Source organism: Girardinichthys multiradiatus, chromosome 1 (genome assembly GCF_021462225.1).
Source record: "Girardinichthys multiradiatus isolate DD_20200921_A chromosome 1, DD_fGirMul_XY1, whole genome shotgun sequence".
NCBI lineage: Eukaryota > Metazoa > Chordata > Actinopteri > Cyprinodontiformes > Goodeidae > Girardinichthys > Girardinichthys multiradiatus.
The window spans coordinates 41,237,038-41,253,902 of record NC_061794.1 but is presented as its reverse complement, the minus strand read 5'-3'; the positions used below and the strand labels follow the sequence as shown (position 1 = coordinate 41,253,902).

The window sequence follows — 16,865 nt, the reverse complement described above, 5'->3', positions numbered from 1 at the left end:
GGCATGAATGTACCATGTTCTAATATCAAACTGGAAATCTAGCTCTCTTTGCTGGTATTTTATTATTCTAACTTCCTATTATGTATGTGTTATGTGATCTGAGTTTCCTGGACTTCATATGAAAAAATACAGCTTGTGGATTTAGATAAAAACAAAAAAATAAAATGTGCTACATTTCTGCAACATTTGTGGCCAAGTACACAGGGTACACTCAAACACCAAATCAATGAGCTCCTGGACATAGGATCTGTAAGTAAAGCTTTCTGCCAACTCTATGCTGGAGCTACAGCAGGTTTCATTTTTCACTTGGGTTGAATTAATCGGTGGTGGTTCAGTCACTTCTCAATCACTGATAGATCTTTGCCTTGGTGCCGCTATCCCAGGGGCTGGATTCTTTGATATGTTTTTCACCTTGGGCTCTTCTTACCTGAGCGGGGTGAACCACGATGGGATGAAATGCAAATGCCACATTGGGATAGGTAACTGTGCACCTGATATCCAGACAACTTCAGTTCACCTGCATTAAGATGGGAATCCGAGGAAACACTTGCCTTTTTTTGTTTTATTTCTTTGTGCGCTCTTCAGTTACTTAAGGTATTCCTGTTTTATAACTGTCCTCTTTACCTGCAAATGAATGTCAATCAACATGTTGGTGCTATTAGCCAGGTAGTTGTTATACTGCTGCAATACAGTGCCTTGTAAAATTATTCATACCCAATTTTGTCACTTTACAACCACAAACTACAGTGTATTTTATTGGGATTTCATGTGACAGACTAACCATAGGATACATATTTTTTTCAAATAGAAATACAAAACCATGTGGCGTTCATTTCTATTCAGTGTCATAAAGTCAATACTTTGTTAAACCACCTTTTAGTGCAATCGCAGCTGCAAGTTTTTTGGGCTGTGTCACTAACAGCATTGCAAAAAAGAGACAAAATTTGGCCCATTCTTTGCAAAATACCTCATTCTCAGACAGCTGGTTTATATGTCCAAATTTTGGTCTTCATTTTGACTGGGCCATTCTAGCACATGAATATTCTTTGATCTAAATTATCCGATTGTGGTTCTGGTTCTATGGGTTCTGAGTTGTTGTTCCACTGAAACATTAAACGTTTCTTTAAATAATGTTCTATATTTAGCTCAACCTTGTTTCACGATGGCGATGGTGTTTCCAGGACGATGTGTTAGTTTTACAACGCACATAGTATTTTGTATCAAGCCCGAGAAATTAAGTTTTGGTCTCCTCTGAAAACAGCAGATTCCTCCACGCTTGCTGTGTTCTACATGGTTTGTAGGTTATCAGTTGTGCAATCCTCTTCCCATTTCCAGATGATGGATTGAACAGTGCTCCGTGCAAAGTTCCTACTTTGGGATATTGTTTCATAACCTTATCCAGCTTTAAACTTCTTTGCAGCTTAATCCCTGACTCTTCTGGTATGTCCCTTGGTCTCAATGATGCTCTTTGTTCCTAAATGTTATCTATCATCTGAGGCCTTCACAGAACAGCTGTATTTTTACTGCATTTATTCTTCACTAATAGTGGACCTTATTTACTAATTAGGTTATTCTGAGGGCAATTGGATTTTATTTAAGTGTTCATTTGTGAAGCATTTTGTAAATGTTTTCCTTCCACCTCACAGAAAAAAGTATTACTTTGTGTTCGTCTGCATCATAAAATTAACAATAGAATACTCAGTTTCTGTTTCTAATGTGAAGAAATGTGGAAAGGATTTAAAGGTATCAATACTTTTCCAAGGCACCATCACTTACAGAAAGTCAGCTCTGTTTATATAATGTTTCTTTTGAAATTTCAATGTTAAATAGCTAAAATTGTATTTTATACACTGGAAAAAAAGTATTATAATCTGTGTTCTGTTGATAATCAGCTGCAGTTCTGTGTTTTTATTTACAACTGACAATGTTGTTGGAGTGTTTTGTTTTAAAGGTCTTGAATCATAATCTGATCAACGAGAATTTTCTTATTATTATTATGTTATTTTATGTTAAGGAATTGTCTGTGTATATGTAGTTGCCTTGTATGCTGTGTGTTTACATTTAGTTCACTGTGAAAAATCACATTTTCAATTACCTTGGTAACCATCAGTGCATTTTTCATTTGTTCATTTCCATTGATTTGTATGATTGCAGATATATTTCTGTTACAATTACTCAAAATTACAATGTACACATCACCGTTTAATGTATTTATCTTAATAGTGAAAGTATTTTGTGATAAGGAAGCAATGGATTAAAATAACAACAGAACAAAATGATTTGTACCTTTGTGGATTGGGCTCTGTCATCTTTAACTGTTCAGTAAAACCACAAGCTGTATGTCTAGTTTTTAGTAGCTGAGATGAATGAGTGTTTTTAATGTTTACAACTGCTTTCTGCTACTAACCTGCATGACTAAATATGGAGCTGTTCTCCTTTTGTTGCCACACAGCTCCCACAGCAATTATATGTGTGTATGTTTATGCATCTTTTAATGTCAAGCAAACTGAAGAGTTTGTATTAGGTAAAAGTGTTTTATGCTTGAATATTTTGTCCATAATATTATCATGTCTCTTTAGTACACTAATTCTTATATTAGTTGGTCCTTTAAATACATCAAACTGAGTTCAATGGCATGACTCTGAACATATATCCACAAGATGAATAGTTGAATTCAAGTCCAATTCATATCCAATTAAATAGAATACAAATCAGTCGAGTTAACTCCAATTCAGTCAGATGTTCTAATCAAGTCAGATACAGCTACACACTGTCATGTCTAATCCAAACCACAGTTCAGTACATTTAAATTCAGCTGGCAATTTAACAGCATTTGGTGACACATAAATAAGACAGCCCAACCCATTGCATCAGTTCACTGACTCGGCAGCAATCTCTCATCCTTAGCAAGCATGTGACAACAATAGAGAGGAACCAATAACTTTTAACAGGAAGAAATTTCCAGCAGAATCAGGATTAGTATTAGCAGCTATCTGCCACTACCAGCTGGAGATTGAGAGGACAGAAGGCAGACATGGAGTACTTTCAATGGGAAATAAAAACATAGAGTACACAGAGGTAATACCACCAATAGTTCCAATTAGCTCCATCAATGGCTCCATTCAGACAAAAGACATAGCTAAACACAGAAGCACTGAGCCAGTTGGACTTTCTCTGGGGGGAAAACCCCCAGATAAATTGGGTATAGTTTTGACAGTAATCGTTCTGTTAATGGCTTGATCTTGGCGAGACACAGCTAAACACAGAAACGCTATGTTAGGTGTACTTTTCATGGGAAAGAAAAGGACTACACAAAGTTAATGGCAGCAATACCTTCGTTCATCACTCCACTTAAAAGCAACACATAGCTTAATGTTAAAGCACTAAGCCAGGCATACTTGCCATGAAAAGGAAAACAAATACACAAAGCTAATGGAAGATATGTCAGTGCCTTTGTCTAGAAAGAAAGCTTAGCTGAACTCAGAAGCACCGGGCTAGATATTCTTTCTGTGGACCCAATCAGAGAAGGCAGACAGCTAAAACAGAAGCACTGGCTGAGGGTACTTTCTATGGATTGAGAAAAAAGGAAACAAAGGGAAGAGTGGCAATAATTTAAAGTGATTAATAAATGGAGGATGACTGTTGCTAAACGTTTTAGAACAATGAAATTAAAGTTGTGCCAGATAAAAGGTTCTTGATTGAAAGCATGTTTTAATATGTGTGGTGTTTTATTGGACACAACTCGCAAAAATCACAGCAGCCCACATGTGAAGAAGGATGGTACTGTAAGCATCTCTTTGGGTGATTGGAGGTACAGTAAACTGCTGTTGATTTGAAGAGCTGACCTGTCAGTTTACTTGTCTCCCTCCCTCCATCTCCAGAGGCCTCACAGACTCAGATGTTTTACACAGCCTATGAAATGTTTGAAGGACATAGAAAGCGTAAGTCTGCAATGTTTCCTCACTGGTCGGACCCAACTCTCCCTCTTTATGTCATGCATGCACTCATCTTCCACAGCATGTAGACATGCGTGGCCTGCTGATGCCCATGTACAATCAGCCAATCACTGGGTCCAGAAACCAGACTAAACTGCACTAAAGTCTGGAGATCCCATGCTGGCCAACATACCATTCTTCTGAACAGAGACATTTGTGTTTTTATAGAGTCCAACCTAATTGTACATGAGCATTACTAGTCACCATCTGCCTCTTTGGGTTCATTGGGGTCCATCACTGCAGAACAAAGTGCATGTTCATCATTATGGGCACCTCCTCTGTAATCTCTATTTTCCAATTTTCTGAAGGGCTCTCTGTGTTACACAGTCCATATTGGACTATTTTTGGGGACTATGTCAAACTTTATGGGCTCTTGTTTGTTTTTTGAAATGAAGTAGATGTTGCATTTCTTGATCTTTGACCTCTTTCCCATTGTACCACCCCATATCTTTCCTGGAAACATGCTGTCCTCTGGGCTTCAAACATCATAACTGTGCTCAGTACATCCAGTTGAAATTTCTTTGCATCATAGTTGAATGTGTTTTTCAGACTGGTGTTCACACTTTCATTTATGGCTAGAGGTACCAAAAAAAACAAAACTCAAAAAAACTAGTCCAATTCAGCAATGCAGATGAATTCTACTTGTTTTTTTAATCAAAATCAAGTCTGAGAATGTTTGGTCATCATTAGTCATAGACCTTAACATCAGTTCAAAAAGCAAATTCAGTTTTTCCAGTTCTTTGATTTGTGACCTAAAATCTTCCATTATCTAAACCCTACTTGATAAACAGCAAATTGGAGCATGTTAGCTTGCAGGATTTCTGTTAGAATACAGCTCCCTCCACATTTATTGGCGCCCCTGGTAAAGATTTGTAAAAAGCTTTTTCCTACAAAATAATCACAGATTTATAATTTACTTTTGTAGGTTGATAATAGATTCTAGGAACCTCTAATTACTGTAGTAATCCATGTCTCTCTGTTCCTTTGGGTCATAAGGTCATGACACAAAGCCTTATTTCCTCTCGCCAGAAGGTGGGACGGTCCTGCCAGCTCTTATAAACAAGTGGGTTGTGGGGAATGTTGGACATCTAGAAAATTGAAGAATAATAACCAAGACTGGCATCTTGGGGTTCACCAAGCCTCCATCACAATCATTAGATGCTATTCCCATGCCAAGTGGTTGTTTGGGAGAGATGCGAGAAAATAAGTCTCATTTTCTGTCCTACCATCACAAATGTAAACATGTGTATTTTGCTAACCTTGAACTTTGTGCTTTGATTGGACAAGACAAAGATTTAGGTTTCCCTTCCCAAACTCTTCAGTTGTGTTTGCCATAAAACAAATAATGAACATACAGATAAGTCAAGTAAATTTTATTTAAAGAACACACTTAATATGACCTCAATGTGCTTAAAATACATTTAAAAATAGAAACAATCAGTAGAAATAATTAAGGGAAGCAGCTTGTAAAAACAACAGACAAAACACACAAATTAGATTGCATATAAAATCCATAAACCTATTTATAAGCTTGAGAAATATCGTATCTTTGATTTCCTTAAAAGCAAGACCCTGTAATAACTGCTGTTGTGGTAGAATTTTAGAGAACAGGACCTTAATTAGTTAAAGAGGTTTTCTTAAGTTGATTCTGGGTAAGACTATAAGACCTTTACATAAAAGCCTTAAATATCTGTCTGGAATATATTGATTGAGCTTCTCTGAAACATATGAAGGGCCCAGCCCATTTAAAGATTTAATAACAAAAAATAAGTCCTTTTAAATTCTTCAGCTCTTTGTTTAACTAGAACCAAAGTAGAGATTTTAAGATGGTAGAGACATGCTTAAAACTTTTTTGGTTTTTGATAAAAGCGTAATTTTGAATCATTTGATTTTTATTTAGTGAGATTTAATTCCCCAGTAAAGAATGCCTTACAGTGACCTAATTTACTGGAAACAAAAGCATGAACAAATCTTTCAAAATTAGGTTGTTTCAAGAAGGATCTGACGTTTGGATGTTTTTAATCTGAATAAATAGCACCATATAGTCAATGTTGGGGAGGATCTGTCTTCCTGTGGGCCTGTTTTTCTTCCAGAAGCCCTGGGAACCTGGCTAGAGTTTATGGCTTTCAGTAAAATAATGATTTAAAGTATGTGAGTTAAATAACTGAAAAATTATCCTTCTTCCAGTCTCCAGATGTAAATTTAACAGAAAACCTGCATAAGAAGGGACCCTGGATAAAGAGATTTTGCAAAGAGGAAAGAATAGTACATGTAGTGATTTGTGTAAAATAATTCTACAAAAAAAAATCTTCACTTATCTTTACCAGGTGTGCCAATAAATGTACACAGTATAAAATTACACTGTCATTCTTCAATGTTATTTTAGAGCTCGATTTTCCACTGTGAACATTAAATCTTGCTCCTAGACTGGATTGTACGTGTTGTCAGGGTCATAATCAAAGCTTAGCAGAGGCTATACCAGTCTTACAGGTTTTTAGCCTTTCTAGGCAGCTCCCTCTGCACTGAAAGAGGCCTTTATTTAGCTCTGCCACCCTTAAATATTGGAGTGGACAGAAGTGTGCCAAGCTCTTGCAGAGAGAAATTTGCCAAGAGGCAATCCCAGTGAGTGCTTCACACACTTCATCTGTTTTGTCTATAGCAAGATTCTCGACTGCCAGCTTTAAGGGTCGAGGTCACAACCCTGTCTTTCAGCAAGATCACATGCCAAAGCTCAAAATTACTTCCAGTTTAACACGATTCCCCTGTCCCTGCCATTGTACTTTATCTCTACACTGAAACCAGTCAGTATTGTCATGATTTGCTTCCCAACAACATGTCTCTACGTTAGAGCTCTGTTTCACTGCCTTATATCCTTCTGTAGCTGCAGAGGGGGCCCACCCCATCGCCACCATCACCCCTTCGGAGCTAAATGTCCGGCAGGGCCAGTGGGCAGAGCTTCGTTGCACAGTGACTGGAAACCCAACACCAGCTATTGAATGGATCGGTACGACCAGTTAGTGTACAGCTTAGAGACTGTTTGAAAGTTCATTTTTGTCTTGGGAAAACCAATTTTTGATTCTTCATAAAATATTTACAGCTTGACAAAATATGCATTGACAGGGCTCAATAAAATGATTGTTACAGGGGGTCCCAGGAACAGGATGAGTCCCAGAGCTGTTATAACAAATGGCATCCTCACATTCCCAGCTGTTGATCTGGCTGATGAGGGGGAGTACACCTGCAAGGCCCTGAACACTCACGGCGAGCACACAGCACGGGCCTCCCTCCATGTCCAAAGTATGCTTGTCAGTGATGAGGTGGATTTTGTCTTGTAAATCATTTCTGTCTATCATAAACAGCAGGGTAAAGGTACGGTGCCTGAAAAAGGTTTTAAAATTTTTTAAAATACAGTACAGACCATAGGTTTGGACACACCTTCTCAATCAAAGAGTTTTCTTTATTTTCATGACTATGAATATTGTAGCTTCACACTGAAGGCATCAAAACTATGAATTAACACATGTGGAATTATATATTGAACAAAAACGTGTGCCACCTTTTGCTTTGATTACTGCTCCGCACACTCTTGGCATTCTGTTGATGAGCTTCAAGAGGTAGTCACCTGAAATGGTTTTCACTTCACAGGTGTGCCCTGTCAGGTTTAATAAATTGGATTTCAAGCCTTATAAATGGGGTTGGGACCATCAGTTGTGTTGTGCAGGAGGTGGATACAGTACACAGCTGATAGTCCTACTGAATAGACTGTTAGAATTTGTATTATGGCAAGAAAAAAGCAGCTAAGTAAAGAAAAACGAGTGGCCATCATTACTTTAAGAAATGAAGGTCAGTCAGTCCGAACAATTGGGAAAACTTTGAAAGTGTCCCCAAGTGCAGTCGCAAAAATCATGAAGCGCTACAAAGAAACTGGCTCACATGAAGACCGCCCCAGGAAAGGAAGACCAAGAGTCACCTCTGCTGCGGACGATAAGTTCATCCGAGTCACCATCCGAGTCACCAGCCTCAGAAATCGCAAGTTAACAGCAGTTCAGATTAGAGAACAGGTCAATGCCACACAGAGTTCTAGCAGCAGACACATCTCTAGAACAACTGTTGAGAGGAGACTGTGTGAATCAGGCCTTCATGGTAAAATAGTTGCTAGGAAACCACTGCTGAGGACAGGCAACCAGCAAAAGAGACTTGTTTGGGCTAAAGAACACACGGAATGGACATTAGACCAGTGGAAATCTGTGCTTTGGTCTGATGAGTCCAAGTTTAAGATCTTTTTGTGGCGCAGAAGAGGTGAACGGGTGGTCTCTACATGCCTGGTTCCCACCGTGAAGCATGGAGGAGGAGGTGTGATGGTGTGGGGGTGCTTTGCTGGTGATACTGTTGGGGATTTATTCAAAATTGAAGGCATACTGAACCAGCATAGCTACCACAGCATCTTGCAGCGGCATGCTATTCCATCCGGTTTGTGTTTAGTTGGACCATCATTTGTTTTTCAACAGAACAATGACCCCAAACACACCTCCAGGCTGTGTAAGGGCTATTTGACCAAGAAGGAGAGTGATGGGGTGCTGCACCAGATGACCTGGCCTCCACTGTCACTGGACCTGAACCCAATCGAGATGGTTTGGGGTGAGCTGGACTGCAGAGTGAAGGCAAAAGGGCCAACAAGTGCTAAGCATCTCTGGGAACTCCTTCAAGATTGTTGGAAAACTATTTCAGGTGACCACCTCTTGAAGCTCATCAACAGAATGCCAAGAGTGTGTGGAGCAGTAATCAAAGCAAAAGGTGGCTACTTTGAAGAACCTAGAATATAAGACATATTTGTGGTTGTTTCACATTTTTTTGTTCAGTATATAATTCCACACGTGTTAATTCATAGTTTTGATGCCTTCAGTGTGAAGCTACAATATTCATACTCATGAAAATTAAAAATACTCTTTGAATGAGGTGTGTCCAAACCTTCGGTTTGTACTGTATTTTTGCAACCACATACTTCAATGTACTTTATTGGAACTTTGTGTGATAGAACAATGAAACAATAGTTCACAATTGTGGAAATGAAGGAAAATTAATACACGATGTCTTATCTGCATTAAATTTATTTATCCAGCAACCAAAATTAAATCTATGTGGAACAGTTCACAGTTACAGCTGCAAGTAATTTTGGGTATGCAGGTTCCAGCTTTGCAAATCTAGAGACTGAAGATTTTTAACTTTCTTCTCTTCAAAATAAAGTAAACTGTGTGAGATTTGTTGGAGAGCATCAGTGAACGTCAACTTTCAAGTCTAGAAGGTAAACCTCGGCCCTAGTCTCATGTCTTAGTTTTTCTTCCAGGATTGCCCAATCTTTGCCTTCTCAGTTTTCCAATCAGCTCTATTCAGCTTTGTTGGCCATGCTGAAGAAAAGCATTCCCACAGCATATTGCTGCCACCACTATGTTTCACTGTAATAAAAAGGTTTTCCAGGTTAAGTGCGGTGTTAAATTCTGCCACACAGTAGGCTGAAAAGTTAAGCTTCGGTATCTGACCACAGCACTTCCATAAAGGCCAGACTTGCGGAGTGCAGAATTGATAGTTAACCTTTGAGGAGATTATTCCACCTAAGCTGCGGATCTCTGCAACTCCTCTGGAGATACCATGGGTCTTTTTGCTGCTTCTCTGATAAATCCACGTTATTTTTGACCAGTCTACTGTGTTCCCTGGTCTTTATTAAATAATGCACTAATTACATAACTTATGAAAGCAACTGGTTGCGCTGAGTTTTATGAGGGGTATCAGAGCATATTCGTGATTTTATAACATTCGTTTCAGACAGATAATCACTATCCCCAAGAGAACAACTGTTGTGCAGCAAAGTAGGAATACACGACATGCACCATAGTCCAGCATCAGCAGAAGGTTTCCATTTGTAAGAAAAATAGACTCCTAGTATAATTTCTCTTCAACTTTACAACAATGGTGCTTTGTGTTATCTAGTACTTAAATTTCCATTGGAAAACATAAGTTTGTGGTGGTTACGTGGCAAATTGTGTAAATATTCAAAAGGTATTGATGCTTTTGTAAGGTATTTCATGTCTGGAAATGTACAGGTATTTTCGAGAAAACCATCTTCCCTGGTGATTGTTGTCAATCTTGTGGCATTTCTCTGTCAGAAAACATCCCCAGTGGCCTAGGCACTCAGCCCCAAGTCCAAGTCAGTCCTAAAAGTGTTGAGATCCGCGAAGGGGAACCCTTGAGGTTGTACTGTCGAGCGACAGGTTCACCCACCCCGAAAATTACCTGGCTGAAAAGTGGAGGACAGCTCCCCCAACAGGTGAGACATTCTAGTGCTGTCTCTGGATGATAAATATCTAACAATATTTAAAGCTGGAATGTTGTCTCTGTGGACTAAAGTGCTTGCTAAAATGTAAAATGTAATGTTTCTGTATTTACATTCACTTGTGCTATATCTCTACCTACACCTCAGGGTGTGTCCAGTGCCGACGGTATTTCAACAGACTCTTCAGCATGTTGACCACTGACCTTCATTTTTCCCTCCCTCCCCTCTTGTTTGCCCTCTCCTGCTCTGTTCTGCCGTTTGCTCAGGCCATTCCCTCGTACGGTTTCCATCAGTTTAAAAGCAACAGTCTCGATGTGTTACACAGACGCATTGAGGAGCTGCAGGTCTGTCCATCTGTCTGCTGTCTGTGTGTCTGTCCCGTCTCGTAGTTCACATCCATTGTCTGCCACTGACCTCGTCCTCATGCCACGTCCACTAAGTGCATGACCAAAACATGTCCTTGATTCACTTGCTGTACATTTGTGAAAATGTCCCACAGCTGCTCATTTTAGTCTATGTAATGCCGTTGTGAAACGTTTAAACCAACAACCTGGGTGTGTTGAACGTCATGCATGCAGTCCCTGTTTCTGTGTTGTGTTTTATTCGTAATGGTGTTCCATAATGTCTCGTGTTATGCCGTCATCATTAAACCATCCCTGACATTGGGTTTCCAGCTCCCAGATGAACCCCAGCATTTCATTAAGTGTATTCATAACATTTTTACGTCTTGCCATGTAACAACTACAATGTATTTTACTGGTATTTTATGTGATAGCACCCCCACCCCCCTTTGTAGCTCCTTACATGGCTCATGGTAAAACTGCAAAACAGGACTTTTTATGTTTGTTTGCAAAAAAAGAATTTGCTTTGTATTTATCATCTTCCTTCTACCTCACATTTATGCATCACTTTCTATTGTTGTATCACATTACATCCCAATGAAATACAGTGAAGTTTATAGCTACAAGGTAATAAAATGTGAAAAGTTAAAGAAGAATAAATATTTGCTTAACTTGTAATTGTATTTTTAGATATTTTTTGCTCTATGCCAGGCTGGAGCCCAACGTTGCCCCATTCGCGAACGGGTTTTGTGCTGTTCTAGTTTCAGCATGGCCCTTCTTGGCTTGACAAGGGCTCAGGGGCCTGTTTAGTTCTGCCTCAGAGAGCTACTGCGTTGTGTCAGCCTTTCCCATGGGGGAGCTGGGCTGTGCCGCGCGACCACGCAGAAATTCTGTATGCTCTGGCAAACGGCCTGCTTTGAAAACTTGTCAATGGGTTCAGACGCACATTGAGGCACGACCCTCCTTGAACACTACTCGGTTTAGCATCCTGCACGGTTGATTTGGTTGCAGCTAAGCAGCTTTGTCCACGGATGCCACAACATCAGCCCCCATCCCTTAATACAGTAATCCGTCCCCAGACTCCGACCCTGGCCTGCTGATTTCTTTTTACTGTGATGTGATTAAAGCTTCATTAAAAATTAACTACAGCCTCTGAATTTGGAGTGCAGGAGTTTATAATAGGTGCAGCTGTTCTTTAGTTAGAAAGTTAATAAAGTTGATGGACCAGATTCAGTGTTTTCTTGTCATTTGATGCTGACTGTTTCCCCTTGCTGCTGGGATTTTATTGCTACAACCTGATTTTTAATGTTAACCAACATCTGATTCAGACTTCACCTCAAATAATCAGAACTGTCTATCTTAATCTCTTCATTATTTTAATAATTATTAATCTTAGACATAGACATTTAAAAATAAACAATCATAGAAATGCACTGATCTGACTTTTGTTGCCAATTTCTGGTCTTTGGCTTTAGCCAGTTCCGATTTGTCTCAAAGAACTGTAGTTGGAATCATTCAATTCTTTTTAAGTCACACTCTGTATGCGAGAGGCTGTTAATTATTTTAATACAAAGTTACAATGATTAGTGAACTGACAATTAGGATGTTCTTAGCATCTTTTGTTGGCAATCAGGACAGTTAGATTCTCTATCTACAGTTTATTTTTGTATTGAACAGAAAATGCAGACTTAATCACTAGATTTAAAAAGCGCTGCCAACATGTTGTCCATTATGTTCTATGATACAGTGATTTAAAGCTAATATGACGACAACGATCAACTTTGTTGCAACTTCTGCACAGAAGAGTGTTGCAGTCACCAGAACCCGGCAGTTCCTTTAGTTGTGGTGCATTTACTGTCAGAATGTTGGGCTAAAAATCATCTGATTCTGGCCACCAGCCAATTTCTCAGTGCATCTCTAGTAAATTGGATTATTACCATAACAGGTAACTGCACTAACATGACTGATCACTGTGGAAATGAAGGCTTTACCAACTCTTTATGTCACCTGGGCCAGTGACACTGAAATCACAAATGATGATCCAATTGTTGCAATAACAGCTTTTGTCTTGTCTAAAAAGTCTGCACCGTAGTGCATTTTGTGTTGCTAGTAGCTAGCTTTGTCACCATGTTGGCAATTTTATATTTGTATTGCATCCAGAGACAAGAGGGAGGTAAGTAATGTGCTTTGTTTTCTGCCAAACAAAAAAACTCCTTACATATCTGTTTCTTAATCTGTTGTTTTTTTTCCTTCTCAGGCCCAAACAGACCGCACTGATATTGGCACTTTGTTCATCCCTGATATTAAGATCTCCGACGCAGGCACTTACATGTGCGTTGGCAGCAATAGTGTTGGCTCAAACAGCGCTCCAATTCAGGTCACTGTACTCAGAGGTGAGATGACATCAAATTCATGCTGTAGACCGTTTACTGTTTAGTGTCATTTTATAAAACAAGTAACTTTATGAACAGTTATTTTATATGCCTGTTTTTATCAGTCATGTTTATTAATGTTCCTGTTTCTATTCAAGCAGCAGAACATACCTTTTCAGTTGTCACCATCCAGCCATCTATCGCCGATGTCCAAGAGGGTCAGAGTCTTGAACTAAATTGCTTTCCTCCTGGAAATCCTCCTCCCAAAGTCACATGGACAAGAGCCAGCGGACACTTCTCTGCCAACCATCAGGTTTTCCCACAAATATCTGTTCTTTCATTTGTCTGGATGTGCCTTAGATGCACAATATTGTTTTCAACTAGCAATCCCAGCAGAATCCACGGGGAATAAAAGAAGCCAAATGCATGCAAAATAAATAAACATCTCTGGGCACAAGGACAAACTTTGATCTTAATCGAAAGGTTAGCCAACATCCGTGCATGTATGATGACTTGCACATCTGTTAGGAGATTCTTATTGCTCAAAAATATTTTCAGGCTTTAAAGGAAAATATTTTATGGTGCCATATTTCTGTTTCAGGGTTAGGGACTTGTTTGGCAAATATCTTGCTTGTTCCAACAAAATGGCACTTAAGCACAGTTTACATTTCCAGTGTCTTGAGAAGGTTTTAACATCCCTTGAATGTTTTCATATTCTGTCATGTTTTAACCACAAATTGATTTATATTATATAGACATTGTATACACGGGGAGAAAATTATAGCTGGTTTTGAAAATCTTTTACAAATAGAAAATAAAGGGTGTTGTGCATTTGTATTCATCCCTGTTTACTCTGAAACCTCTAAATAAAATCCGGTGCAACATTTGGCCTTAGAACTCTATCATCCATCTGGCCGTTATGGAGAATTGGGAAGAAGATTCTGACAGAAAGCCACAAGAAGCCATATAAGAGACACAGCAAGCATGTGGAGAGTACTCGGATCAAATAAAATAAAAAACATTTTAGACATACATGCAAAATGATGTGTGTGGCAGAAAACTAATGATGCCGAAACACACCATCCCCAATGTAAAACGTGGTAGTGGCAACATCATGCTCTGATGATGCTTTTCTACTATGATGGAGGTTCACCTTCAATTAGGTAACTGACTTTAAACATCTACCTAGGCCTACAATGGGATTGTTTAAATCTAAACAGATTCATGTGCTAAAATGACAGTCATTTTAGCACATAATTAGTCATCATTATTCATTAGTCATCATTAGCCAGGGCTAAATCCAGTTAGAAATCTGTGGCAAAACTTTGAAATGAATGTTAACAGAGCCATCCGATCAGACTGAGCTTGAGATATTTTCAAAAATATCACTGTTGACGTAGAAATCTGATTAAGTGAGGGGCCCTGTGCACTAAATACAAGCACACACCACACTTTTCAGATTTCCAGTCGTGAAACATAAAAAAAAAACGTATACTTTGAATAAAGTATTTTTTAATTGAATTATTTTCTTTTCACTTTGTATTTATACTGCACTTTTTGGTGGTCGGTCACAAAAAAATCCAAATCAAATACATTGAGGTTTGTGGTTGTCAGAGGACAAATTGTGACATAAGGAAGGAGGTATGGATACTTTTGCAAAGCACTGTATTACAGTGGGACTGTGCAGAAACTTTGCTGTTTAATCAAGGATCTTGACATCCATTCTGAAAAGTTCTTATTTGTAAGACACAAAAATGATTGTGTTAATTTAGCAAAAAATGTATTCTTCCTATAATAACCATATAAATGTATAATTTGATATGAAAATGTTGCTGAAACAGCTTTGATCTGCAGAGAAGGGGATGTGTAAAGAACACTGATGGGGTCCTGCAGTATGTGGCAGCAAGTTCTTAATGGTTGACCCTTTAAGCCAGGTCATACTTGTTGATCCAGCGCATCCCACATATGCTCTGTCAGATTAGGGAATTCGACACTGGTTTGTTGTTTCCACTATTATATTCAGCCGTAAAAGGCTCGCTTTAAAAAAAGAACAGGACTCGTTATGTTAGTTGGTCCATCCAGACTAAAGCTCTTCTGGTTAAGTCTTAAAACTATTTCAATAATAGTTATTTAAATAATAGTATAGTCATTAATAAATTATCCATTCTCAAAAGTGCACAAATATTTCAACAAATGAATTTTTTTTAAGGTAAAATTTCACATTTTGTCCCTTTCCCTCCGGCAGGTTGTCGGCAGTCAGCTGCGTATCCTGTCCGCCTCTTCAGAGGACTCAGGAGAGTACATCTGTCGAGTACAGGGTGCTGGGAGTTTAGGCTCCCCTGTCTATCAGGCCTCTGTTTCCGTGTCTGTCACTTCATCTTCTTCACGTAAGGATGTTTAACACTTGAGGTTTTCCTGAAGCCGATAAGTTTATTCTTCTGCTTCTCAGGCTGACCGATTAAACACAACAGTATTTTTGATCCTTCTCTTAGTGATTAATGTAACTACACTTCGCTGTACTTGAAGTAAGACGGTTTCAATAAACCTAAGAGCCCTTTCTAACTGTAATATTACACAAGGCGGAATCAGTGAGCAGCAGGGAAAGTCACTTTGAGGTCAGAGCATTAGATTGCAGGGTGTTGCTCACAGATTTACACTTCTTTTCCTCTTCTCACCAAGACTGCAAGATCAAATTTTTTTGCTGCTGTCCCATGATCTCATCCTCATTCACTCCTTGCTGGAGCTGCCAGTGTAGCCAGTGGCCACACTCAACAGGATATTTATTACAGAGAAAAAAAAAAAACCTTTTGTATTAAAGGGGGTTTATTTAATTAATTATCATCCAGATTCCAAAGTCTTGGTTTCTGTTGCAGGCCTACAGAGCCCCATCATCAGCGTCGAGCCCCACAGCTCCGCAGTGCGTGTTGGGGAGTCAGCCACCTTCAGATGCCAGGTGTACAGTGGAGCCCAGCCAGTCAGACTGGAGTGGAAACTTGCCAACAACCAGCCTCTGCCAGGTAACAACTGAGCCCACGCTGCTGGAAAGGAACAGGCCGGGTCAATGAAAGTACACTCTCTTTCAATTCAAAGTTTTACTTGTCAGCTCAGAGAAATAACCTAGGCTTTAGCTGATTCTAAAATTATTATTTATTAAACAATAAAGAAGCCAAAATGGAAGAGCTGTGTGTGGAAAAAGTCCCCTCTAAATGCTTTTAAATGTAGCAACCAACTGCTAAGATTCAAATGCACTTGATTAAATTATCATAAGCTGGTGCAACCAACTGTATAAAAGCAGGGGTTTTAGGCAGGTGACTGGAGCATATAGACGTGTGCTAACACAATGCCAGGAAGGAAAGACATTGGCAATGACCACAAAGAAGCAAGAGTTGCTGCCTGTCTTTCCTTTAGTGGAAGTAAAAATTCACCATAGGGTTAGACCATGCAGACCACTCGAACCAACGACTTTCAGATTGTAAAACAACTACTTTACCCACTGAGCCACAGTCAGCCAGTCCAGTTTCATCTGAATGTATAACAAGTGTTTTTGAACAGAAGAGAGTGAAGTACAGATGTCGGGCTGCAATGCATGGTTTCTTGTTTGGAGAAAAGTAAATGTCATTTCACACAAACGCCTCATACTAACTGTTGAGCATGGTAGTGGAAGACTTGGAATATAGGCTTGCTTTGCTAAAAAGACAAGAATGAAGGTGCTGTGATGGCCCAGCTGTACAGGAACAAAATGAACACAACCTCAATGAACTACAGTATTGTTGTAAAGAAAAATGTGGGAAAAATATCCCCTGCGGTGATGCAAGAGACTGGAAAAGAC

General features: G+C 39.2%; 1 protein-coding gene across 13 annotated transcripts in view; it reads left to right on the top strand.

Annotated features, from left to right (window-relative positions):
* hspg2 (heparan sulfate proteoglycan 2) overlaps positions 1–16,865 on the top strand; it is a 161,121-nt gene that overhangs the window by 119,536 nt on the left and 24,720 nt on the right. For 10 of the 13 annotated variants that reach the window (XM_047380093.1, XM_047379871.1, XM_047379735.1 and 7 more), the window contains 9 exons: positions 3,882–3,941; positions 6,877–6,999; positions 7,140–7,292; positions 10,157–10,317; positions 10,590–10,667; positions 12,922–13,057; positions 13,195–13,349; positions 15,282–15,423; positions 15,910–16,053. In XM_047380093.1, the coding sequence (XP_047236049.1) occupies positions 3,882–3,941; positions 6,877–6,999; positions 7,140–7,292; positions 10,157–10,317; positions 10,590–10,667; positions 12,922–13,057; positions 13,195–13,349; positions 15,282–15,423; positions 15,910–16,053 (1,152 nt within the window). The remainder of the gene's footprint in view (positions 1–3,881; positions 3,942–6,876; positions 7,000–7,139; positions 7,293–10,156; positions 10,318–10,589; positions 10,668–12,921; positions 13,058–13,194; positions 13,350–15,281; positions 15,424–15,909; positions 16,054–16,865) is intronic. The other 3 variants (XM_047379807.1, XM_047380135.1, XM_047380179.1) reach the window with 3 other exon arrangements.